The sequence below is a fragment of the Bemisia tabaci genome, chromosome 3 (genome assembly GCF_918797505.1).
Source record: "Bemisia tabaci chromosome 3, PGI_BMITA_v3".
Taxonomy (NCBI): domain Eukaryota; kingdom Metazoa; phylum Arthropoda; class Insecta; order Hemiptera; family Aleyrodidae; genus Bemisia; species Bemisia tabaci.
This window is the reverse complement of record NC_092795.1, coordinates 58473022-58500429: the sequence shown is the minus strand read 5'-3', so window position 1 is coordinate 58500429 and position 27408 is coordinate 58473022. Positions and strand designations below refer to the sequence as shown.

Here is a 27408-nt window from a genome sequence, read left to right as displayed (position 1 = left end):
ATACAGGTGATAATCACTTTATCCCTAACATTTTCGTCATTTTCCATGACATTTCCAGGTTTTCCCTGACTTTTTAAAATTCTATGTCATTTCCCGGTATCCCCTGACTGTGGCAACCCTGACAATCGTAGCTACTAGGGCTATGTCGTATTTGACGAGAACGACACGTTATGAAAAGCGTCTGCAGAAGCGACAACGTGCCACGAGGTGGACGAAAACAATTATTCGGGCCGGGGCCGGGAATATTTCCGAGCGAAGATAAATGGAAGTGGGTCAGGACTCGCTGAGGTTCGGATTCTCGGCTCCAAGTCGGGCACGGTGACCCTGCGGGCGATTCCTCTTGTCGGTCGCCGGTCGCGAGTCGCGTCGCGGCGGCGGCGGGCGTCCATCGCGTCGCGGCGCGGTGCGTCTAGCAGCCTCGCGGTCGTCGCGACTAGCCGCCTCTCTCGCTTTCACCTTTCATCGCTGATGCAAGCGACCTTTCATCGATGACGCAACCGCGCCGTCTTCGCGGCTCTCGTCGCCCTCACCGCTGCCGCACAGTGGATCGAGCCAATTAGAGAGGTCGGACATGACATGTTTTACTAAAACTGCAAATTTTTATGTTGATTCCGTCACATTTTAATTTCTAAGGGATGTTCCTAGAAGAAAATTTTACGATGAAACCACTGAAAACACTTCTAGGACCTCAAAGTTTTGTTGTATAAGCGGAGTTATACGCGTTTAAAGTTTCTAAAGCTTGTCCGACCTCTCCTATTGACTCGGTCCACTGTGTGCCGCACCATGGATCGAGGAAATAGAAGAGGTCGGACAAAATTTGGAAACTTTAAACGTTTATAACTCCGTTTATGCAAAACTTTGAGGTTCTAAAAGTGGTTTTATTGGTTTCCTGGTAAAATTTTCTTCGTAAAGCACTCCTTGAAATGTAAAATGCGATGAAAAATACGTAAAAATTTGCAGTTTCAGTCGAACATTTCGTGTCCGACCTCTCTAGTTGACTCGATCCACTGTGCGCCGTCCTCAGGAAAAACGCCGTATGAGCCTACAGACGTTGCCAAATTTTCTGCTGTAAAATTCGGATTTTCCAGGAAACTTGTGTTTATTTTCCTCCTTTCTCGGCGAATTTCATTCGCAGTTCGATTTATAGTACCTGGAAATTTCAGGAAAAAATATTCGTCGATGTCCTTTGAAACAAGTATTTTAACGGAGGCGATTTGGCAACGGCTGAAGGCTCATACGGTGTTTTTCCTTAGCACGGCAGGTCGGGTCTCCTCGCTGCAGCCGCCATTTTCACTGCACTAGCTGCGGTCCTAAAGAGAGGGGAGGTTGTTCAACTTCGTGAAACTACTGGCGTTAAAAAATACACTATTTTTAAGAATGAATCAATCTCAGTATAATTGCTTAGGTTCTTTTGAAAAAAAATGATTCTTCAAAAAAAAAATCGATCCGATTGGAGTATCCGCTGCAAAAATCTATTTCTTTGGTTTTTGCGTACGGTATATCGGTGCATTTAAACTCAGATTTTCAGACCGGTGACGGATGGAACTGTTAGATTCTCTTTCAAATTGGCAACCGAGCTTTCGAGATGAGATACTAAACGTTTAATAGCGTCATTGTGGCTCGATGGAAGTCTCGGCAAACTTCCTCGACTCAGGAATTTCCACAAGATGCCAGGTAAACCACCCGCCCGCAACTAGGTACAGACTAATGAACAAATCGCTCACGGACTTTGAACTAATTACGATTGACGGGGGAAATTCGCACCTTTCTAAAAGCCGGGAAAGGTGATGCGCGAAATATTTAACACTTCATGCTTTACTAGCTTCCTCGTAAAAATATTAGAGGAAAAAGACACACTCACACAAACACACAACGATAAGCTAGGAACGTGCCCCCGGGAATAGTCGCACCTGGCATTTTATTCAGTCAGAAATCGAGGAATAACGTAATAGTCATTCATTTTGTCGATAGGTTTTGCACAAATCACTCGGTTGAACCCGAGATTTTTGCGTGTAGGGAAAAAAATATGTTTTTAAAACAAGAGAGAATGAAAAGTGGAATAAGTGATATTGCCTTGCTAAGGAGTAAAATTAATTTTGAGAAAAGTTATTAATATTTCACGGGGAAATTTCGCATACCTTGAATGAAATTGCACATTAATACCATTGAAAGATCGGAATAAAAATTGCCACAATTTTTCCTGAAAATTTGCGTTTTTTAGGGGAGGTTTGGTTCATAAAGTGTTTTTTCTCAGCACAGCTATAACATTGGCTCACTCGATGATGCAAAAAGTGCATCGATGAGCCATTTAGTGCATGAATGGAATACTCGGAGGATTTCTCATTTTAATAGAGCTAAGATTGTAATCAATTGGTGTGTTCTTCGTTCAGGTCGGACATAAACCATTATTGGCTGAGTAATCAAACAATTATGAGGGTGGTTGTAGCTTGATATGAGGACAATAGGGTGAAGAGAGGGCGAGGGTGGACAGATCGAGAGCCGACGGGGGCGGAGCCACGAAATTGGGTACGGTTGCCGCGATTGGTCCGACACCGACGCGAGGGTCTTTTTTGTCACCGGCCACGTATAAATTAGCTGTTTGATTTTGAATTTTTTCGCTTGGTTGGACCGCGAGTAAAAATGACTTGTGCTCATGAAACTTAAAACCCGTTTAAACACTGCGAGCCGAAAAAAAACCGGCGTTCAGTTGCCGGTGATCGACACATGTTAGCTCCCATTCGGTGCGTACCGACTCCAGTCACACAGTGGGTTGGATTCGAACTTTTTAGAAAAAAATTTCATGCAAAAAAGTATTTTCTCAGAGTTGCGACCTTTTCAAGGTCTCCGCAATTTTCTGCACCGGGGTTGGGGTTTCGGCAAAAAAGTCAACACAGCGCGCTCATCAAAATCGAGTTCAATTTTTGGATAACTTACAGATCTGAGCCAAAATCGCATTACTTCAAGAGTGTTCAAAATCTGTGAACCTTCGGCGGTAAAAAACCGGAACAATTTGCACCCCTAAATTTTGGGGAAATGAAATATCAAACTCAACACTTGCTGATTTTTACCGAGTTTCAGGCCGCACACTACATTGGCTCTCGGAACATCTACCTCACGCCCTACGATTTGGGATTTTAGAGGAAATCATCACACGAAGAGAGAGGGCGGAGGGAGAGGGAAATCAAGGAAGAGATTTTGTTATTGTTTGCATTATTAAAAAGGTATTCAAGGCATAGAATCTTGAGACTCGTCGAGACCGATATTTAAATAATTTATGAATGATTTTCGGAGCTGAGAATTCATTTGATGGCGGACTTCATAAATCAAAGGCGCGAATAGCTTACACAAGAGAGAAATGAGGGAGGGAGAAAATAAGATGAACGATAAACTACTGAAGAATGCTACATTTGAGACCAGTTTATTCTCGAAAGAAGTTGCTTCGTTCCAATTTTTCTTTGATTTATTGATTTTATATTGTCTACTCCGTTCTTTCGTAATCGTGTATTGCATGTATTCCAAGGGTTCAATATCCATTCTGCATGAATTTCTTTGGTATGTGCCCCTTAAATTCACATTAATAAGTTAACATGTTTTTTCCCCACAATTTTGAGCGAAATACACAATTCTTGGTTGAATATATTGGATGATACATGACGTTATCTATCTAAAAAGCTTCCTTGACTGCAATGAACTAGGTTGCACGAAAGAGGCTTAAAATGCGGTTGAGAGAAGACGGAGTTGAGAAGGAAAGAAGCTCGAATAAGTCACTTGTGAATCTGCTGAGGATTTACGAAGAAGGGTCACGGTGCAAAATACAAAGGAGGATGCTCAGGGACGTGAGACAACTAGGAGCTAAGAACACTTTTACTTGAGTCCACATGCATAATTGGTTGCGTCATAGCTAATTGTAAGTTATGTAAACACTGGTAGTTGGTGGTGAGCAGGTTGGCAAGAAGACCATTCTGCATGCAAGTCTTGATTGCAAAAACGGGTCGCCTTTGAGAATCAATGGACAGTAGATTCTGAACACGGCATGCTTACAATAAACTCTTCATTAGAATTTGAACAAGAATTGAAATAATCGGGTACTTTTGCGGACAAAATTGCCAGAAAATTGTAGGGAAAAATATGCAACGACAAAGTATTGGAAATTAATCAGCTATCGAATGAATGATTCTTAATTATGCAATATCTCAAGGCGATGAAAAAATTGACACCTTATACATTTTCATGCAGTAAACCCTTCAGTTTTAATGGTTCCCTATTTTGAGTCCCCCTTTCAAGTGCAATCTCGAATAAAATGGGTAAAATAAACATTTGGCAATAATCAGTAATAATACGATGATCACATTCTAAAGATACGTAAATTTAATGAAGGCGCACAGAACGTAGTGATTTGATCGATGGAACACAAGTTAAAACACTCTAAGAGACACGAAAATACACGTGAACACTGAAAACTAATAGATGCTGCGGCATTCGGTGACGTGATCGTGCTTAAATAGAAAATAATACTCATCACGTGTTATGCAAATGCTGACTACGCGTGCAATTACAAGGCACCTGAGATGCACAATATGCACAAGCTTGAAATTTCGAAACCACGTATCTCAATTAACGACATGCCAGATTTTTCCAGTAATATTGCTGCATTGAAAAATATTTGTTGCCCTTTTGGGAATACCTATTCTAATGTAAAAATATTTCTTTTGAGAATGAAACATACTTGAAGAGCAGAACAATTACATTTCGATATTTCGTAATTTTTAAGTTTCTGACGTGGAAAAAAAATTTCACCACTTTTTTTAAATATATTTATTGCGTTTACTACTACGAGTATTAATTTTTATGAACGTAAATCGTTCATTGGCAGTTTTGCCGAGACACAAAACTGTTTTTTTGCCACAATTCACGGAGCGAATAATATAATATTGGGGCCAATTCTTACGCTGAGATTCAAGAATTCATAATTCAGTATGAGGTTGTCATACCTGACATCATTTTATTCTGTTCAGAGAGATAATCCGCGATCGTGTTGTTGGTGGAAAATTGCTGAGAGACAGGGGACTGTTAAAAACCCCGATAAATTACACATGGGACCGACAGGTAAGACGCCAGGACTTGATGTTCGATCATCTCGTGGCGCAAGTATCGTCATACTTTTTTCCCTTCGTTTTTTATTGATGTCGGTGGATTCATTTTTAGCACACACCGATCGATAAATAACCTCACTTCACACGTCTGTACCGCAACATTCCGGAAATGTTGAATCCACACGCCCATAAAATAGAAAATAATAAAACATGAAAAAGAGAAGCTCCTTCGCGCGAAACACACGCCGACAATCGTGATTTCGCAAACATTTCCTGTAATAATCAGACCTAATCATATTTTAAGAGGCTTTTCGATGTGCTTCAAAATGCCACAGTTCTGATTGAAATGAGTATCGGCGCAAATATGCCTGTTATTCCTCAAACATATCATTTATACCCGCCTCCCACTTTTCTGCACCTGACGAAAAATAAGAAGAAACAATTTTCAATCATAAAAATTGGTTGGAGAGATTCACTCTTCCATAATAATTCTTGAGGCTTCTTAACACGACAATATGAACACTCTTCAAATGCCACCATTCGATTTATAAGCAAAATTAACTTTGTATCTTTGTCCGCAATTATGCATTGGCACCAAACTATAAACATGATTCTGACTCTGTCAGAGCAGATTAATAAATAAAATATTAATAAGATAATAGGCTCAACTAAGGCTAAAATCAAACTAAAAAACTCAAATTCGCTTACGTCTAATTGCCAGACTAGTTTCGGGAGCTTCAATCGTCTCCCATCTTCAGTGGTTGTTGACAACAACCACTGAAGATGGGAGACGATTGAAGCTCCCGAAACTAGTCTGGCAATTAGACGTAAGCGAATTTGAGTTTTTTAGTTTGATTTTAGCCTTAGTTGATTTAATCGGTTCGCTGTTTTTTAGTTTCGTTCATTGTTTTAATTGTAAGATAATAGGCTGCTTAGATGTTCAGTTTTATGAGTAAAAATCATCAATGATTTGAATTTTTTCATTCTGAATAAAAAAGGGGCACGCACCAAGTGAAACAAAATTTCATGATTTGTTATCCATATGAAAATATAAGTTAAATATACGTATATCCATATGAAGTTTTTCTACTTCACCTATGTTGATGCTGAATCACTGGTTTGAGGAAAAATGTACGGACAAATTTTAAATAATTTTTCTAATTTCATATGAGGATATAGACATGTCAGCCACCAAAACTTTAGTAAAAAATCATGTTTTTTATTAACTTGTTCATCAGTTCATTAATGAGAAAGACTTGAAGTAATCGAGAAAAATAGAGAACTTTCAATTCAATTGTGATTTTCAGACGGCTAATCGTTCCCGTGATGGATTATTGACACCAATGACTCAATGTGCGAGCTCACGATATAGACAGTTGCGAAGTTCGCTTGATTGCTTATTAACTTTTCTTAATCGGCTGAGTGCACTTCAGCAAAGTTTGGAGCGGTATAGTTCAGATCATATCGTTCAATTTATGGTAGGTAATATTCTGACATATTTTGCTATTTTCGCCACGAACAAACGTCAAAACAATGCATCCTTCCATCAATGACACCATCGTATAAGGAACGTTTATGTTTACTTAAAACCACTGGCGGATCTTGCGCACAGATTCTTTTACGACATCAAGAACAAAAAGACGTGCAGATTATTTAACAGTTAGTATAAGTATTTACTCTACAGTAAATAATGGGGTAATGTCAGATAGACACTTCGCGCAATGATTACAAGACCTGATTATTTAGATTTTTCTTTCTATCACTTATTTCCTAAAACTAATCCTTGGGTTTTGAATTCTTAACCATATAAAAATAATTAAAAAGTTTCATATTAATATCGTTAAGTATAAATAATAGAATAAAAAGAGAGAAGTAGCCTTGATACCTTGTTCAAATGTTTTACTTTCTATCCTGTTTTAAACCTGCAGAGATAATACAATAATGTAATAACAACAAATGTACAATAACTACCAAGGCTGCTTTTCTCACATTATTTCATTAATCATAAATTAATACTTTGAATTTCTCGTATGAATTCAAGTATGAGCGAGTTTGTTCTTTTTTACAATGCTCCAATTCGGTACGTGTCAATTCTAAATTGTGGCTTTTTACTCTTTTTGGGGTATGTAACAATTGGGGAGGACGAAACTTTCTTTTCAATCCAAAAATTTTTTCCTTCCAAGGGATGTGTATGTATTGTTGAAACTCAAAACCGCATTGATTAGACACACGAAATTGGTTTTTTTTTAAAACGTTCTACGAGCAGACAGAAGCCTGTGCATAAGAAACTGCATTTCGACGATGGAACTGCAAAAACGCATACTTCGGTTAAGGGGTTTCTTAATCGCTGCCCCCACTTGATATATAAAGGGAGACCGAATAAGCTCATTAACTTGAAATTTTCACAAAATATTCAACACACAGAGAGGAAAAATCGGCAGAGCTTTCGAGAAATGACATCGAGTTCAACTTAAAAAATTAAATTACTACGGATTTTGTTGAGTTTGAAACAAAGCTATGCGTTTTTACAGTTTCAACGTCGATATTTCGCCGCACTCAGGTGGCTGCGTTTAAAACAGCTCTGTGCGCAGTCGAGATGTAAACTGTCGCGTGTTACAGTTGATGGACCACGTGTGAAGGTATATCTATACACGAAAAGATTAATTTCGAAGAGAACGAATCCACACCCGGAAAAAGATAAACTTTTCCGGCAGCGAAACTGGTGAGGTGCGATGGGATTAAAAACAGTTTTGTAAACAGAGCCGCTGATATGATCACCTCACGATTCGAAAGCATACGCTGAGCTTGAATCTGAGGTGACGCAATCTACCATGTCCAGTAAATGCAATGCAATACAATTATTCGCAAGGAAGGATCCAGGGACCTGCGGAACCACCGTATTTTATAGCGATTTAATTAGATTTTCTGTAAAAGTGCAGATATGGGTTTGTCAAAGTATGATCCGTGCGAAAATACTAAAAAAATTCAGCTGAATCGGATGACTGACATAATCATTATATGCAGTATCGTCCGTTTTTAGTGATTAAGAATTTTGGGAAGTCTTACCTGAAAATCTGGCTAAAAATCGGTAGAACCTTGAAATGCTGGCTAAAACAATTTGAACAAAATCACCTAAGCTAGGCCAAGTCCTAGAAAGTCTACTTTCACAAATTAGATTATCGTTCTCCATAATTGACACTAATTGATTTTTCTTAAAATTGGGAAATTATCTAAATTGAAATACACATTTATCCGGAAGCACTTCGACGGAAACCGGCTTGAAATTCCCGCACGGGAGATTATCACTGGCCGAAAGAAAAAAAAAGCGAAAAAGACTTTCGCTTAAAACAAGTCACGAATGGGGATTTAGCCCCGGAACGTTAAGTATGAATTATTTTCATTCGATCACATTATAAAAACCACTTTATGTCACTTGTACATGATGAAAAACTCATTGAACAGATCGGATAGATTACATTATCAACCGAAAGTTAATTGATTTACGATAACCAATCAATCTCAATATCAACGGTCTCCGTCGATTCGAAGTCATGGTGACGAATTTCAAACAATACGCGAACTTTTGATTAAAAATTTGTGTTATCACTCTCGTTTGATTTGCGAATTTGGTTAAAAAATCCCGCACTCGAACGACTATCAAAATTCCAGCTTAGTTTCAACACACCGAACAATTTTCATCCGAAGTAGATGCGACAGGCATTTGGAGATGATTTCAGCGTTTCAGTCGGGATTGTCATGAAGCACGTGTTCAAAACACTATTCGACCTCTTGCAATTCGTTATCAAAAACATCCTGGACGAATCAAAACACGGCGAGGATCGAACCGGCCGTCCGTTGAAAATGCCGCATGTCTTCAATCCAGTAAATGCGGTGAGCACGATCGAAGTTAAAACCGAATCATCAGACACATTTTCACTTGAGTATATTATGACGATAAAATATATTCCTTCCTCACAGCGGTAAACAGTAATATGCACGCGCACTGTAAGATTAAAAGGACCGATCCCTGGGATTTTAAGAACGGGACGAACTTGATAGAACTTTTCACGCACTTGAACACACGAACGCGAAAACGGGTGTACAGTTAAAATGAGGAAGAGCCATAATTTCGATTGGGTAAAACGGAAGAGGTGTTTTGGAGAGATAAAACTTATCACACGGCGAGACGATAGCCACGGACATGTGGCTACACGGATGGCTCCACAGAGTACTAAACCAGAGGCAGAGCGTGGTTGGGCTCGAGGCGAGCCGACTAGAGGAACACACGCAGCCGAGGACTCTAGACGGAGCGGGGCGACCTCTAGCGGAAATGACCGAAGTTACCGCGCTCTCTTGGCTGCCTCGTTTTGTTCAGCTGCGTAATCGCGAGGATCCTGATCCTGATCCTGATCCTCCTGGAGTCGGAGCCCCGAACGGATCACACAGTCACACATTGATACCGAGAGTGAGGCTTAAGATTTACTCTTAACCTATTAACCGCTTACGCTCACATACACAACTCCCTGTTGTCAAACTGACGCCAAAAAACACCCATCATTTTTTTCATCTAGCATGTCGCTTGCTGATTGTTTTATCCAAAGGCACGAGGAGTTTTCAGAACGTTATTTGAACAGAGAATAGCAGGAGACAGGTTGCCGGAGAAGGTCCTAAAATCCTAGATTGGGTTCCTCCCGAGAGAAGACGCAAAGGGCGCCCAATACTGAAAAAAAAAAAAGTTCTGTTCACAGGGCTCCTGCATTTTCTTTGTTACACCTACGGAAGTTTTAGTTATGAGGACGGAATACTTTCTGCTCAAGACCGAAGTTCCCTTTTCCCAACTGAAAAGTTCTGTAAGTATAACAAAGAACGCACAGGAGCCCTGTGAACAGAAGGTTCTGTTATCAGCACCGACTATTTTTTTGCGTGAATTACAAGGTGCAAAGGATGGGATTGATGCAGAAATGCCATGGTGCTCAATTTCCGAAGGGTTGTGGTTAAATAGGGGCGATGGCGGTTAGGTGCCGTTGAGAGTTCCAAAATTCTCGTTCCTATTTTACGAGTTTTTTCAAAGAGGAACAACCCAGTCTTTAGGCCTGAAATTCATGCAGGATATTCTGCTGATACAGAAGAAAAATCTTAGTCTACTGCTAGAATGCGACTCATCCATTGAATGACTCAATTGTTTCAATTTGAAATGGACCGAATTTAGCAAAAAGGAGCCAAGCCACCTCAGATATTGCTAAATTTAACTGGGAAATTAAAGTTTTTACAAGAAACCGTTTGAGCCGATCCTTTTACAATTTTAAAGAATTTGTTTCGTACTATGCAGAAAACTCAATGAAATTTGCACAAAAATCTGCACGACCGTTTTCCTTTCAAAAATGTCACGTCAAATTCAAGTTGTCCAAATCTGTGTTCGAAACTCACAGGCGCCAGCGCGCCAAATGCGCCTAAGAAATCGGCAATGACGCTTAAAAAATGAAGGCTCTGCGCCAACGTGTCCCCTAAAAATTCACCCCAAAAATCCCAATTTTTCTGTAGGGTGATTTTTTGAAATTTCGACGCACGTCATTGGATTCTGACTTTTCACAAAATGCGCCATGATATATAGAAAAAAAGTTAATTTGGCCCCTGAAAAATCTTCGATGGCGGAGCTAAATGGGCCACATGGCTCCTGAAACTCAAAGGTGAGTTCTGACACTGAATGGACATTCCTGAGGCTCTTTTTGGGAAAATTTGGCGATGAGGTAATGAAGCGAAACGCTTGAAACAGTGATCGGAGGCTAGTAAAAGTGGAGGCAGCGGATGCTGAGGCCAAGGAGCCAGGCAGATCAAAACACGTGAGAACAAATGAATGGTGGAAGGATACGAGAGGAGGGGATGTGCTCAATGCGTTGGAGTAGCCGTCAAGGCAAGGCTCAGGCAAAGAGCGAAGCAAGTTCAATCCTGTCTTCCAGGGACCTACATCTTGAGGCCACCGCACCGGCACCGTAGAGAAACGTGGTGTAACGCAATCTATCCGCACCGCAGCATCACATCGCGAAATGCGCCAAATACGGCGGCAGGTGCTCCACTTTTGACGGTGATATCACCGTAGAAAGTGATGGGTACGTCGCACGGTTGGTGCAATACGTTATGACAGAACGAACAGAAATAAAAAAGAGAAAAAAATTGGAAATTCGGGATGTGTTTTGAAACTTCAATGCATATAGCTCTTGTTAATTGTGTGCCTCCTGTTGTGTCGTGGTTGAAAGGCTTGCTCTATGATCGGGAGATCTCGGGTTCGATTCCCGGGCAGGTGACCCGGGTTTGATGGTCTCAAACAACGGTTATACGGGGTTGGCTTGATTAGGGACGGAGGGGGAAGGGCTTTTAGGGACTTAAAGCGCAACATTATCCCTCGTGGGATATTTGAAGTGGGGGAGAAGAAAGTCTTTTTGGCCACAATGTTAGTGTTCAATTCTCCTTCGCTGTATACCTTATCGTGGATTATGTGTGCTAAAATTCTTCTTTTGAAGCCGGAAAAAAAGCTGAAAAAGTTAGGTAGTGATTAAAAGACAGCATGGCTATATTTACTTCCCAGAGAATACAATGACCAATGAAGTCTTTTTCTGGTTTAGTTCAACATTCGTCTGGTAAACCTGACTCCTAGATTTTTTGGCTAATAAACGTATCTGGACAGTCTGTATATTTAGGAGCCACTACGACCAGGATTTTTTTCATGCATGAAGTGAAATGAGTAAATAATAGTAATTTCCGCATATGATCCATGATTTCAATGTATCCGCATTGATGGCAATTGGTTATGGAACCCGTTGAAATTAATATTCGATCATATAGGATTATTTCTGACAAAAGAATTTCTGAAAATAGAATTCTGAAACACTTCAGGATTTGTAGTGGAGCTTCAGAGGCTACTTGAACAACGCAGCCGAAGATAGAAGAGGCGTAATCTGGCCTCGTCTTTTTAACTTTGCTCCGGAACAGAAGCGATACCTCACAAGCAACATACAGCGGAACACTGCGAGCTCACGCCTGGCGCCAACACGCCTTCAATTTTGCACACGCAACACGGACATCCATCAAGTACGTATAGTTGTATCTCTGCGCCGCAACGCGCTTCCTTTCCCTTGCTATCTTTTCGCATTGTATCTGTTTCCATTCGTTTTTTTTGTAGTGGGGCTTCAAAAGCTACGCCAGCAGCAGGGCCAACAACAATTGAGACTTAATCTGGCCTCGTCTTTTTTACTTTTCTCCAGAACAGAGCTATCCCTCACAATCAACATATAGCGGAGCACTGCGAGTTCTTGCCTCGCGCCATCGCGCCTTCAATTTTGCACACGCAACACGGACATCCATCAAGTACGTATAGTTGTATCTCTGCGCCGCAACGCGCTTCCTTTCCCTTGCTCTATTTCCGCATTGTATTTGTTTCCGCGCGTTTTATTTGTAGTGGAGCTTCAATGCTACGCCAGCAGCACATTCAACAACAGAAGAGACTTAATCTGGCCTCGTCTTTTTAACTTTTCTCCGAAATAAGAGCTATCCCTCACAATCAACGTAAAGCGGAGCATTGCGAGTTCTTGCCTCGCGCTATAGCGCCTTCAATTTTGCACACGCAACACAGACATCCATCAAGTACGAATAGTTGTTTCTCTGCGCCTGCATCGACACGCTTCCTTTCCATTGCTCTACTTCCATATTAATTTATGTGTTTCAATTTGTTTTTTATAAGTACAGGTTGATCCGAAAGTCCCGCACCACCGACAAATTTTTTGCCCAGTCCGCGGACCTGCCGATATTTTTGCCCGGTCCGTAAACTGAGCAGCCAACTCGCGAACTGGCTAAAATCCGCAAATTACGCGAACGGCCTAGGCCGTTCATTAATCCAGCTGCAATTTAGGCGCTAATCGACGAATGTTCCCCACCGAAAAATTTCTGACGAATATTCATCGATATTTATAACTAAACTTAAAAGTATCAAAATAAAAATCGAAACAATTTACAGGTTACGTAAATCTAGGTGATAATTAATTTTTTTCAATATATTTTAGGGGTTTTAATACAAGTTTACTGTTTCTTTACAAACCTGGAATCCGAGTAAACAAAACCGATGAAGGAAACGTATTTTATCGACGGAGAGATGAATGAATTACATCAAACTAACAGAAATTTTGGCGAAAATATCCATCAAATTTTATTCAGAAATTATTTCAAAAGTTGGAAATCAGAAAGTCTACGAAGCCTGAGCCTAGTTGAGAAATTCTGCCGTGGTAAAGATGAACACCGTAAGAACATGCACATGTTGCCAAGTTTCTCCCAAGTGTTTCTGCCAAGTGCGCGTTTTCAAGGATATTATTGAATATTTTTCCTTGAAGTTTTCAGATATTTCAGATTAATTGCCGACAAAATCGTCCGAAAAATTTGAAAACAAATATACACCATTTTCTCAATAAGTTAATAATTTATTGAAGGAAATATGGCAGCGTCTAAAGGCTGCGGCGTGCTTCCTTAACACGGCAGTTTTTTTTTTTTTTGGTGGCTCAAAAACTGATGCGAGTTGGGATGCTTCATAAATCTTGCGGATTTTCCGGAAAATCGGAAATGGTCCGATCCACGGGCAACACTCGAAAAAATCAACGGGCCCGAGGCATCAACATCGGGTTCCGCAATGTCGGATAAACAAAGCCTAAGTGCTAACCAAACATGAAACTAATTCCACGTTATCATCGTCTTTCGAGTGCCGCGCGGCTATGCTGCCGTCCTAAGGAAGAACGCCGTATGAACATTCGAGAGTTGCCGAATTTCCCTTGATAAAACATGTATTTTTGACGAAATTAATGCATATTTTTCCTTGAAATTCTCAGATATTTTAGATTAAATTGCGAACAAAATTGTCTGAAAAATTGGAAGAAAAATACTTATTATTTCCCCAAGAAATTTGTAATTTATCAGAGGAAATTTGGCAACGCCTGAAGGCTCATACGGTGTTCTTCCTTAGCACGGGAGTATGGCGGTTGCGCCGGTTCCTCTCAAAATGAGAGTGATGCTTCACACAATAAAACTGTATGCTCAGCCTTATCGCAGCCTTGTGGACTCACCAACGCACTCGTTCACATTCCCCAATAATTAGAGCCTCCGTGAAACTATCTTTAGCGAGGCTCCAATTTCAAAGCTGCGACGGCGGCCAAACAGGCCTCTTGTAAAATTGAAATAATGAAGAAAAAAAAAAAATAAAATAAAATCGTACCGACCATCAATTGATAAACGGTAGCGTTCTATAAACTTCAGTTTCTAAAACGAAAATGGCTCCGGTACAGGTGATTGTAATAGAACGATAGTATTTGTCCTGAGATAACCGAATTGGTATTGCCTTCGTGTTGATGAAATAAAAGTTGAATGGTGGGTGACTAGAAATTTGCACGTTGGCTCGTTACGAACGAGTCAGAGAAAAGGGAGACTTGAGGTGAGGAAAAAAGCACAAATCGTATACCTATTTATCTTTTTTATAAAAAAAAAAAAAAAAAATGCTTGAATGCGTCATAGTTTCTAAGAGTTTTGAGCGTGTCTTCAGTCTTGAGCGTGCCCGAAAAATTGAATCAAAGCAAAGTCCCTGCTCAATTCCAGGTGTCATCAGCAACGATTGATTTTTGAAATTCGTGATTCGGGTGACTGGTACCAGGGTGGCAAAATTTCATGAAAAATGAAATCTTGAAACACATGAAATATTAGAAATTTTTGAAAGGTATTGAAAAATACCGGTTCCTTTCCATGTTTCGCGAAATGTAAAAATTGTGATTTCCTTCTATTTTTGTGAGTTTGAGTGCGGGTTGCCTACTCTTGTCTCTGAACAATATGAAATATTTCACAGCCTTGCGAAATTTCATGAAATATTTCACTGCCTTGCGAAATTTCATGAAATATTTCACTGAAATACCCAATCTTTCATTTCATTCGCACGTTTCATGCCACCATGACCGGTGCACCCAATGCATACACCAGGGGCTAGGCAAAAATTCAGCCATCTCATGAATTTGGCCGATTACACGGTCTGCGTGAGGTAAGCGCTCGAACGCCCAACGAACCTGTCAGGAAAATAAAACGGAACTTGATAAGTGGGCGGCAATGGCTTCAACGTCCACCTCGATCAGCATCGGAAAGTTCTCGATCGTCAAAACCGAAATTAATTCCCGACTCCGATCGTAAAACCGAAAAGTTCGGGGCCAAACGTGAGCCCAAGTTCAGTAGCTCCGACTGAATTTCTTCCTCGGTTCAGCACTCGCAGCAGGAGCTAATTAATTTGTGTTCAGCGTTTGACACCCTTCAAGGTCTTGGTTACAGATTCCTGACCCGATCAAAGTTGCCATTCGGCGAGGAATTTTTCAAATGGTTCAGGTGCGAGCGTGGAAATTACTCGCAAAAACGCGCATCACCGACGGCCTCTTCTCCCCACTTCTCACGATACGGTGATATCACGCTCACGACTCGAGCACGACGGGTAGAGCCCGGGTGCCCTAAGTAATTCTGGTGGCGTGAGCCGCGGCGTGGAAATAATTATTTGACGAGGCGATGCACTGCCCGGTGCCAATACACGATCCATCTGTCGGGCGACTAACAGGAATGGGGAATGGCGTCGTCCAAAAGTGGAACGTAAATCGCCGACTTCCAACCGACGAGACACGTTGAATTGTAATCGCCATTTTCCCCTGCGCTGACATCATTGGTGCGACTGACTTCTTCCATTTACAGGAATTTAGGGTAAGCTGTTATCGTCATGCGATGACGTGGGGGTGTATCAATGATGGAAGGGTCACGTGACGTTTTTGAGAGAATGGAAAATTTGCACGAACTAATTGTATTGATGCATCTGGGAGTGCTTAATGAGCCGTGTTTGCAGTATTTTTCGTGATTTTTTTTTTCCGACACGGAAATTCGTATGAAAATATATTTAAAAGTGAGAAAAACCGCCTTGTGTCACCAGGCGACATTTTCCGCTTAAACACATGCATTTTGGCAGATTTTGCAAATTTTTGCGGAAAAATTTTGAGCTGCGATTTTGAGGCGAGCTGCGATTTTGAGGCGAGCTGCCTCACCAAGATTCGATTGTTTTGCATACATTTAAATTTAGAAAAAAACAGTGTTGCCACCTTACACAAATCGCCACTGGCTACGCCCTATGTCTTATCTGCCTCGACTGTGCATTATAAATATCCAGATGAAGCCCAAAAATGATCAAGATATAATCCGTTCTCTGTGGGCTCCGTTTGAAAGTCAATAGAGAGGTTACTAAGTACTCAACTCCGGTGGACTGTCACGGGGAGAAATAGAGATGTTGCAGCACGGTTGCCATGGCTACGGAAATGTCGACGCGGCACAGGAGCGCGATTTGCTGCCGTTGCCACCCGTACAGCGTACCCGGACACCCTCTGCGGAGCCATGGTGACAAAGGCAAAACAATTTCAGGAAGTACCATCCCTTCATAAACCATAATGTCGTCTGGGCTCCGGATAGGAATGCAGCTAAAAACTCGTCCTTTTCCCCACAAAAAGACGTAACTACATTCCAACGTTGCCAAATTTCTCGTCGTAGATTGCATTTTTATCAGGAGATTCTTGGTCGTTTCCAACTGAGAATTTCATAGATTTTTCCCCTGACCTCATAAGAAAACAACGTCAATTTTTGCACACTTGGGGTTTTCTCTCAGGTCCCTTTTTTAAACAGAGAAGAAGGAGTTAGATCTTATAGTTTTATCAGTGATTTCATCTAAATTAGATTAGATCATTGTGTTCAGAATTCTTGATCCGGAATTTTCTTGGGGAAAAAGTTCCGGATATGAGTATCGAATTTGGTTTTCATCTTTCGGCGGATTCTTTGGTGCACATTCAAATTTTTAATTCCAAAAGCGTTCCGGCTTTTTATATTATCTGGTCAATGAAAGCTTCTCTAATATTATGACGATTTACAATAATGGCGGCTTAGTGCAATATAGTATAAATCATCATAACAACTGGTACTTCCTATTTCTCCAAATTTTGAAACTCGACTCCGATAATTCGAGAGTTACGGCTCTTCTCGCTATCGCGGCAGCGGGCTGATTGTTGAAATTGATAGACAAATCGATAGACAAAGAAGACAGAAGAAGTATGGAGTAATCCCATTGGTTCCAATGGGTGGTTCTTATAGATTAAGGAGGGAAATGATAGACTAACTATGGGGTTTTTCGTGGGTTGCCGTTCGTTAGTCTATTACCTATCTCCTTTGTCTATTGCATACACCCGCTTCCACCAATAAGATCCCTCCACATCCCTTCTTTCGTCGTTGTCTATAGCTTTGTCTATCAATTTCAACAATCAGCCCACCGAGCGATAGCAGGGTGTCTACTAAAAGAGGCTGGTCAAAAGTAAGTACTTTTACAGTACTTTTTCAGTACATTCTCGAGAAATTCAGTACCTTCTCCAACAGAAAAATTCCGTACTTTTTCAGTACATCCATTCGACGAAATTCGAAAAATTTCAAAAATTTGAAATCGCTGCAAAAAGGAAAGAAAATTTAAAAAATTCCGGACCTTTCATCGGAATTTCCTCACTTTTTCAGTACTTCTGGACCGCCCTTAGAAAATCTGTACTATTTCCGGACTTGTAGACATCCTGTATAGCCCCTGCGAAAGAGGCCTCCTCCTGCCAGAACGGGAGACTGGAGAAAATTCACGGAGCTGAGTCGAGTGATAGATTTTGATTCGCACTCGTGGTCGGACGGACGACGCTGTTGATGGATGCAACGTTCTTCTACAAGGCCAGTCGGCGGCGGCGGCGGCGGAGGCGGCAGAGGTGGCGGAGGAGGAGGAGGCGGCGGCTGGAAAACCACAAGCGAGCACCAAGTCGCTCCTCGCTCCTCGTTTTCGTCGTCGTCATCGCGGACGTCGCTCCACGTCGCGACGGCCGCCGGTCCAGGAGCATCAGGAGCCGGAATCGGAACTGGATGGCGCCCCGCGGAAGAAGCGCCTATCTCCCGCCGCCGGGCTCGCGGGGCTCCGCGGATCTACCCGAAACCCGCTCGGGTCTCGGTAATTCTCCGGCCGGAGGGATCGGCTTCTCACTGCATTGACCTCGAGCCAAGACAGAAGACAGTGCATTGTTTGTCTCTAATAAACGACTCATCATGCACCGTTGAGTTTCATTTCGACATCACCTGCGTACCTGCCGTGCCCCCTACCCAACCCCACCCCCTCCCCCCTCCTGTTGCGCGCTCTCGGTCGCGAGCCCCTTGAGTCTGATCTTTTCGCAGTTTGCGGCTGACTTTAGCCTCCTCTCATCGCTTCGTGGCTTTCTTTCTAAATCGGCTAAATTGAGGTTTTTAAAGGATGGACGTCGTGTGGCTACCCACGTGATAAACAGTTGGGTGAGCAGATCTATGCCTGCACTGGAAAAAATAAAAAAAAAAAAAAAAAAACATTGGATCTAGAGTCCAGACTCTTGAAAACATTGACAAGAAAAAATACTCTTGATTCAATCGGATTTTTGCTTGAATCAAAACGAAATCGGCTTAAATTAAGAGGCTTGGTTCTTAATTTAAGCTGGATTCTGATTGAATCAAGAGAACTTTTTCTTGTCGATGTTTTTAAGAGTCTGGACTCTAGATCCAATGTGTTTTTTTCCAGTGTGCGATTTTTTTTTACGCGATTAGAACATTATCTCAAACAAAAATTTGAGGATTTAAGTTTGAAAAGCTGAAAATGAGAAGATTCCTAACAATTTCACTCTTCATTGCCATTTCGTGCTCATACGTATCAAAAATCTATCACATACATCCGTTCCCTCAGATTGCTCAATTGACTTTTAGAGGCTAGGTTTACATGTTGGACCAATCGATATCGATACAATCTCACTTGTTTGGTGTATCGAATTTGATCCATAAAGAATGAGTAGAAAACTTGAAGGAAAATAAGTTTCCAGGTCTTCGAAGTGTAGGTATAATAAATTACAAGGAAGTGTCGAATACACTGTAGTATGAATTTTGCACCACCTATTTTATGAACTAGCCGGCGCCCTTTTTGGTGCGGCCATAGTTTATTATGATCGGCGGAGGGTAATTTGGAGGTAGACGCGCGGTGGTTGGTCTGTGAAGCTCCGCGGCGCAACGACGGGAAAAGTGACGTCGTTAACGCGTCGGGGTCGCAATACATCGAGGTAAATGAGTGGAAATTGAAATAGCGCCAACGTAGGACACCGTCGAGGCGGTGTGAATGACACGAGCTCAAAAACCCCGGCTTCGACGAGCGTCGCACAGTGAACAGGGTGTCTACCGGTCCCCGAAAGTCCCCAATATCCCCGATGATCCCCGATTTTGGAGGGGTGTCCCCGATATCCCCGAAAGTCCCCAATTGTCTTGTTCAGGTCCCCAAAAAATGACAAAAATCGTCCAAAATAAAGACCGGCATTTTCAAATCCTGCCAGCTGCGGCGTCGCGCTATAACCAGGAATAAACAAAACTGAAGTGTAGCATGGTTTTTCGTATGTTTTCGTCGGTTCAACATGACAAGTAAAATCAGTCGTATAAAATACGCCTTCTGACGCTCTAACTAGCTCCCTTCCTCCTGCACTATTTCGGGAAAAAAGTCCCCGACTTTTCTTGGAAAAACACCCCTAAAAGTCCCCGAAAGTTCCCAATTTTGGTTTTTCATAACCATGAGACACCCTGGGAAAACGAACTAATAACATAGGTCGGACATGAACTATTTGACTAAAATTTCAAATTTTCATGTTTATGTCGCCACAAATTCAATCTCAAAGAGTATTCCTGCTAGGAAATTTCACGAAAAAATCAATGGAACTACTCTGAAACTCTTTTGTTTCTTATTTTTAAAAGCTTTCAAATTTTCCAGATTTTGTCCGACTTCTCCTATCGACCCGGACCAGTGTGCGCCGCGCGTCGCGTCGCGTCGAGCGTCGTTACAGTTTACGGAAACCGGCTCCGACGACCGACGCCGACCGCCCGCGCCTGATACCCATCGATGCAGTCGTCCGCCTCCGATATTCGACGTATCTCTACTGCCGCGTGAGCCCCACAAAGCGTAGGGTCATGCGGAGGACAGGGCTCACGTGGAGATGGAGGCACGACGTCGTGTCGAAAGAGCGACGGATTCAGTATCGAATTCTGTCGCGCGACTCCTTGAGCCGGAGCACCCGACTACGCAGATGTCGCTCGCGGGCCGGGGCAGGGATCCAGGAGGAAGGCTCCAGAGGATGTGCAAAACTCGAGTGTCTTTATTTGGAAACTTAGACGAGTGACCGAGCCCACGGACTATGCTGCGTTGCCGGGTTCACGTCGGAAAACTCCGCGCACGTTGACGTGGACGTGACTAGAGTACCTTTATAGACAGAGTATGGCCATTTCTGTTCCGGTTTTTCATTGGTTGCGAGCGAATAGGCTGACACGATGCTCTAGGGCCGTAAATAACAAACAAGATGGCTGTTATCAGCAAGCAAGATTGAGGTTATGCACATCTTACATCCTCCTGTGATAAAGGTGAAAGGCGATTTAACAATGTTTTCGTGTTTTTTCGTGTGTTATTCGTAGATATGCTAGTTTAAATTGTTACTGCTGTATAATGAAATTTGTCAAATTTAGCTTCTTATCGATGTTACGGTGAGTCGCCATCTTGTTTGTTTATATACGGCCCTATAAAGCATCATGAAGCCTAAAAACTCGTTGACCAATCAAAAGCGGAACAGTTTTCCTGTAGTAAAAAGATACGAATGGCCATACTCTGTCTATAAAGGTACTCTAGACGTGACTATAGTTCTGCCGTGCTAAGGAAGAACGCCGTATGAACCTTTGGGCGTTGCCGAATTTCCTTTGGTAAATCACAAATTTTCGGGAAAATGTTTAACTATTTTTCTTCCAATTTTTCGGATAGTTTTGTTCGCAATTTTACCTAACGTTCTTGAAAACTTATCGGAAAAATATTCATGACTTTCCTCAAAAATAAAATTTTATCGAAGGAAATTCGGCAACTCTAGACTGTTCATACGGCGTTTTTCCTTACCACGGCAGAGTTGCTGTCCAAAGCATTCTCCTCCAGAGTTTCCGGTGATATGGAAAACGTGCAATAAAGCAATCTCTTCCTGGGTGTCCATTGGCCTGGAAAACCTTCAAAGTCAGGGGTTGTATGCGACCTGAAAAAGTCAGGGAAAGTCGGAAAATTTTGCGAGTAGCGCGTCGGCTCAGCAACTACAGCCAATTCTTCCCGAGGAAGCGGGAACAACTTATGAGTGTCGTTTGCCTGGGTGTGCAAACTAGCGAAATTTCATTTTATGATTCCTTAACTTTTCCCTGACTTCTTCCAATGGAATTCCCTGGCTTTTTTTATGATAACGTAAGGATGCTTAATTAATGAGGTCAAAACGTTGGCACATCAACGCGATCAGCTAGCCAGTCGCTGGCTCGATTTTTAGGCGGAACCCGCCTCCACCAAAAATTTCCTGAACGTTGACGTAATCCCCTGATTTTTCCCGGTTGAGTTGCATTCCTGACTTTTCCCGGTTTTCCCGGTGTCCAGCCACCCTGTAAATCCTCGAAAAATTATACATAATTTTCTTTTAGAACCTGAAAAGTGAGAAATGAGTGAGAAAGTTGTCAAATTGAACCGATTATTTTCCAAATCACATAAGCGCTTATCCCTATTTTGGGGGTATAGGGGTTGTTTTTTCTTTGTTTTCTCTGGTATAATCAATCATGCCTGATTCCAAAATAGCCTTCAAAGAGAACATACATTTTTTTGGAATTGGAATTGGAAGATTGTCTACAAAGCAAATAAAACGGGATTTCTAGTTTTTCTCACGTTCGGAATTTTGGCGCCCTCGTGATTCAGGAAATAATCGGTCGAACGGGCGGAAACTTGTGAGGCGGAGCCTCCCCCGCTTTGGGCAGTGGTCCCGGGTGGAGAGTATCGTATTGCCGAGAGGAAGAGCGAGGACGGGTGTCGGGCGATGGGGATATTTTGACAACGCTGCCCACGGATCCGCGGAGCAAGTGACTATGACAGTGGCCACTCAGTGGGTAGCACAGCGCCACCCGGCCCCGGCCCGGCCACCAGTCCACCACCCTCCACCCTCCGCCCCCGCCCCCGCCGGAGCCGGACGCCGCCGACCCCGTCCACGTCATGCCGGTCACATCAAGACGCCGCGCCGTACCCACGTGGGATGTGCCAACTTTCATTGAACCGGGAGCGAAGTACCCCGGACCCCGTTCCCCGTTCCTCGACCTCCGGTCCGTGTTAGTGTATCGGGTTCAATCACCAGATTCGATCATGCAACACTCGCTTAGCCTAGAGTCCCTTTATACTGAGAGTCAAGACAATGCGAATCCATTTCTGATTGGTTAACCGGATTTTAGGCCTTCACAGTGTCACAAACGGGAATAAAGATTACATTTTCACCAATTGCAAAGATTATAATCTGGAATGGACCGAGGAATTGCGGGTTCGACAAGGAACAAACGGAATGAGAGAAGGAACGGAGAAAGGAATTTAAGAATGAGCCAATCAAAGATTACGAAAAACGTTCAATTTGTGTAATATTTATTCCCGTTTGTGACTCCATGAGGGGTGTTGTCTTGACTCTCAGTATAAAGGGACTCTAGCTTAGCCCAGTCCATACTTGCCCACGAAACAAGGACCTGCCGGCTGATTATTGAAATATATAGGTAAAGCTAGGTAACGTTGCATGGTTGCAACAAACCCAAAATCTGAACATGGAGTCAACGATTGTTGATCGGCACGCAAGTAAAACGCAAAAATGGGCCCTGAGCATGGGTCAACGATCACGGTGTCAACAAACAGAAAAATATATTCTTTACGAGTAAAATTAAAAAATTAAGTGTACAGGAGAGGTTTGGGTCACGTATAGTTAGATGAGGTTAGTTTGGGTCAGGACATGTGCGATTAGATTAGGTAGATTAGGTCAAAGTTAGGTAGGGTAAGGTCGGGGAAAGTTAAGTTCTTGAAAGTGGATTAGGTCTTGTAAGGTAAAGTTGGGTAAGGTTAGGTTAGGTTAGGCTAAGTTAGGTAAATTCGAGTAAAAAACACACGAAAAACAAGACTTGAAAGAAAAATGTTAAAGAAGGAAGTTTTAAGTTTCGTTGACGTCGTGATCGTTGACACCGTGATCATATTTCATAAGAGTCAGATTTTTGGGCGCTTCTGGGTACCAGATGCGCCCTTTCCAACCGTTCGACTCCCCCGATGTAACATGTACTATACTACATGCCCTTTTGCCTTATGGGTAATGACGCCATTCTGGTACACCCGGGAAAATTTCATTTTTTTCTGCATCTGGTATTCGTAAAAGTTTTCGTGAAATGTTTTGCTTTTAAGCATAACAATCTCGCACGGGCGTATTACCTGGTTAAACTATTTTGGGGCTTCGTTATGCTTAAATGCCTCATATTCGAGGTTGTAGTTTCAGATTGATTCGAAAAAATCACGAACAGTCACGTGATCTCTTCATTTTAGTGACGTATTACTGTGCTATTTTGTGATTGGTTCATTTTCTCGGCGCAGCATCGTCAAGCGTCAGCTGTTTGCGGCTCTGGGTTGAAGGTTTAAGATTATGTCAGAGAGAATAGAAAGTTAGAGGCCCGACTCGATGCTAGGTAACTGAAACAGATGCGCTCGCAGCGCGCTCGCTGGCAACGTACGCAACTACTATTTTCTATTGTTTTCCAGAGACTAGCGGCGGGTATGTTGCTGCCGGACCACCTTCACGTAGGCAATTTGTTATACATCGTCCGTCCGCAATACTCTCGCTTGGCCGTATGAAACCGTTCCTCGCATGCGCAGTGTTAAAGAAGCGCCCTCCAACGCGTTGGCGTTGGAACTGCTTGTTTTATTTTTGGATGATCATGGTGTCAACTTAGAAAAAGTGTTTGTTGACACCGTAATCGTTGACACCATGCTACGTAATCAATTTCTGGCTCCGTTTACAAACAATTTACGTAGCATTTCGACTTCCATTACGACTGTCACCGACGACTGTCGACTGTAATTTACGTTTTTCCAGAACTGAAATCGTTGACCAGTAACCATTGCAAAAACTGACTCGATATGACTGGACTGCTCAGCCGTGTGTTGTAAAAATTTCTACTCACGAGACGTTTAATCTCAGTGTATTCTCTCCCGAGATTTTATAGACTCAGTGACGTCGAACGTGAACCCTTGGCGTTTTATGTTGGGTTTAGTTGGAATTTCTCCGAGATTTGTCGCCAATTACTGTTAACACCGGGTAGCGAAATGGCAGGTGGACTAGTTGCCCGACGATGACAGAAATGGAAAGCGTTAATGCCTTTAAAGCCCCCGTGGAGGTGGAGACGGTGGTGCAAGGGGGGGGGGGGGGGGGGGGCTGCGACTGCCCAGTGTCCAGATCACGTCTCAACTCTCTCTTCACTGCCGTTAACGCTTGCTTTTAGCCGTGTTACACCACGTCGCGTAATTGTGACCCACTTGAGCTTACACTAACTTCACGGCAGGACTGTATACGAATTGCCGGAGGAGTAGCCCAACACAAACTTAAGCATCCTGAGTCTCTGAAAACTCCATCTTCTCGTCGCCTTACTCCCTCTTTCAGAGGCGATGCGTGAATGATCTATTATCGATACTTCCACATTTGAATCAGTGGTAAATAATCGATTATAAGGGTGTTTGTTGTGAACGCCCTGTTTATCGATCCTTATCCATACGTTCAAATGGCAGATAAGTCGATATATGTCGCCGCGCGATGTCTCCATGAGATTTGTCCCGGGGTCGAATCGCCGTGATGGAACGGGGATTTTTGGTGGTTACCGTCCCCACGGGTGCTCTAACGTGCCTCTAACAATTTTGCGAGGGACGAAAAATTAGTAAGATTCAAAGTATTCACCATACCAGAATAAAGATAAACATTGAACACAATTAACTATTAAAGAAATGATTTAAGTTGAACGAACACAAATAATCGAGTGAACGAAATATTTGCTTTCACTCCTTCTTCCTCTCTCAGTTGGTCTTGGATCTCTTACAGGCTCCTACATGGTACTGCTATTAATGTTGAGTTAATACTTTTACCAGCCTTGCAATTGAGACTTTTCCCTCCGAAAAATCTCATGGAAACGTCTCGTGGAGACAAGGCCTCGGGGAAAATAGTCTAGAAATAAACCAAGTAGGACTCTCGCCGACATCTACAAAGTTAACTTAGATTGCTAATCGCATTTTGCCCAATATTTGTTTTTCAAGGACGCTTTTGTACTAATTTTGTAAATATTATGAATTAGTTGCGCGTGGCACGGAATTCATTGAGTTCTGACGATAAAATATCATGTATCAACGAAAGATAAGAGCTGTCAAAGGCCAAGATTTTTTGTTAAAAAAAAATATAGAGATACAACCCTTTAAAAAATAAGATTGGTGTCGTTAGGGTGGACCTTGAATGATTTTTTTTCAACAAGCCTTTTTTACAAAATTTTTGCAAAGGTGTATTGCAAGGGTGACATATAAGCTTCAAAAACACATGACACATGATTTGCTTACTTCGATTAGTCAGTTTTAAAATAATAGAACTGTACATGTATTATATAATCAAGACACATGATCGCGCAACAGATGAATAAATATGATGCATCATATTTGAGGCAATGCTCTGTGAAAATTATCATTATACCGTCTGGAGTATTTCCAATGCGAAAACTTGCAGACACACCTCAAAATTACCGATCAACCACAAAGTAGCAGAGCGACACGGTAGGAAATTGGAAAATAGAGCACAAGATAAAATTGAAAATGAATGAGTCATGTTGGTGTAGACCAATGGCGGCTGGATCTGAAGAGAAAAGACGGCAATTGAATTGCCGTTGCTGACGTCTTACGTAAATGTTTACGTCGGCTCCAGCTGTGTTCTTGCGCACATCCTGCATCAATTTTCATCCTGACGACTTTACACTGGTTTCATCCAGTTGCCCTATCAACGCTCAATTGCCGCTACAACTAAAACTAGAAAATTTTCTTTCCTACAAATAAAAGTAACTAAATTCGCCCCTTATAATCCACGAAAAATCGTGCACAAGTGTCAAATGCGTGCGGGACATTTTTTTCAATTTTTCTGATCTCTAGCCTCTACGCGACTCCGAACTGCGTGACGTTTCGTGGCAACAGGGCACGGGTTAGCGGACGATTAGTGTTGGGCACTCGAAAAGGTCATAACAGATTAATTAAGGTCATCAACGAGTTGGCCGCGTCACTGAATCCTGCGTCCTGTGCTTGAGCCTGCGAGCAGAGGATGCAGGATTTGTGTGGCGCCCCGAGTCCTGCAGCGCCAAAATACTTCCTGTACGAGCTCCAATCATCCAATTGACAAGTCTTCGCCACCAGCGCAGTGCCCGGCGACAAACCTTAACGCTTCGCGCTGGCACGAGTTCCAGGCCTATTCACTTCTTCACTCCTTCGTAACTGTCTTCGGTCTCATCTTTCGCTGAAGCTTCAACATTTTCTCACTCGGCCAAAAAGGAAGAAAAATAAAACACTTGCTGCGGTATTTAACCCAGGGCCGGATTTACCTACTTGCCGCCCATGGGCCGCCTGTTTTTTGCCGCCCCCTTCTCATTCGTTTTGAAACATCAATAAAAACCATCAAGTGAACGTGCCGGAGGGGGAGGGGTACATAAGACGCGTTTACCTACTCGTGTTGAGTACATTTTTTGCGAAAGCCCTGTCAACACTACTGGGAAAATTTCACGGAACTTAGCGCAAAAGTTATGTTCCGTTGACATATCTCTGCGTGAACAAGGTCCTCCTTTTATAAGAAACGAACCAAAAAATTGAAAGAACAAACATAAATGTGGTTTAATAATGTTAACTTCCGCCGCTGCGCCGGGCTAATCGCACTGTGTTTGGCGCAATGCGTGTAGTATTCCAGCAGTCTTGTAGGCGCTACGCGTTTCACGCCAACTGCTCCTGACCGGCGCACTGTGTTTGACGCAATGGGTGAAGTATTCATGCAGTCTTGTAGGCGCTAATATGTGTTACATGTCGACCGCAGTCCTCTTCATCTCAAGTCCTCGTCATCATTCCTCTCTACGCTGAGCTCCAGGCCAAATTGCGTGTTTAGTTCCTCTCTTAAAAAAAAAACCCTCTCCCAAAAAAACCTCTTTGCATTTACGAACACGTTACGTTAAATTACGCTTCAGTAATTATATATCTGAAACTATAAACCAAAAAAGGGAAGGGGCTAGAAGACATACCGTCCGTACCGGGCTCAGAGGCCAAAAGTTCCAGGTTCTGGAGCTGTAG

General features: G+C 42.4%; 1 protein-coding gene across 3 annotated transcripts in view; it reads right to left on the bottom strand.

The window, feature by feature from the left end:
* The window catches only part of LOC109030732 (protein spitz), a 269815-nt gene that overhangs the window by 108917 nt on the left and 133490 nt on the right, over positions 1-27408 (bottom strand). Inside the window, exon 1 of one of the 3 annotated variants that reach the window (XM_019041829.2) lies at positions 8160-9341. The exons of the other annotated variants lie outside the window; for them this stretch is intronic. Within the exon in view, the coding sequence (XP_018897374.2) occupies positions 8160-8283 (124 nt within the window). The 5' untranslated portion in view covers positions 8284-9341. Of the gene's footprint in view, positions 1-8159; positions 9342-27408 lie in introns of those variants that run through there. 3 annotated transcript variants of the gene reach the window in all.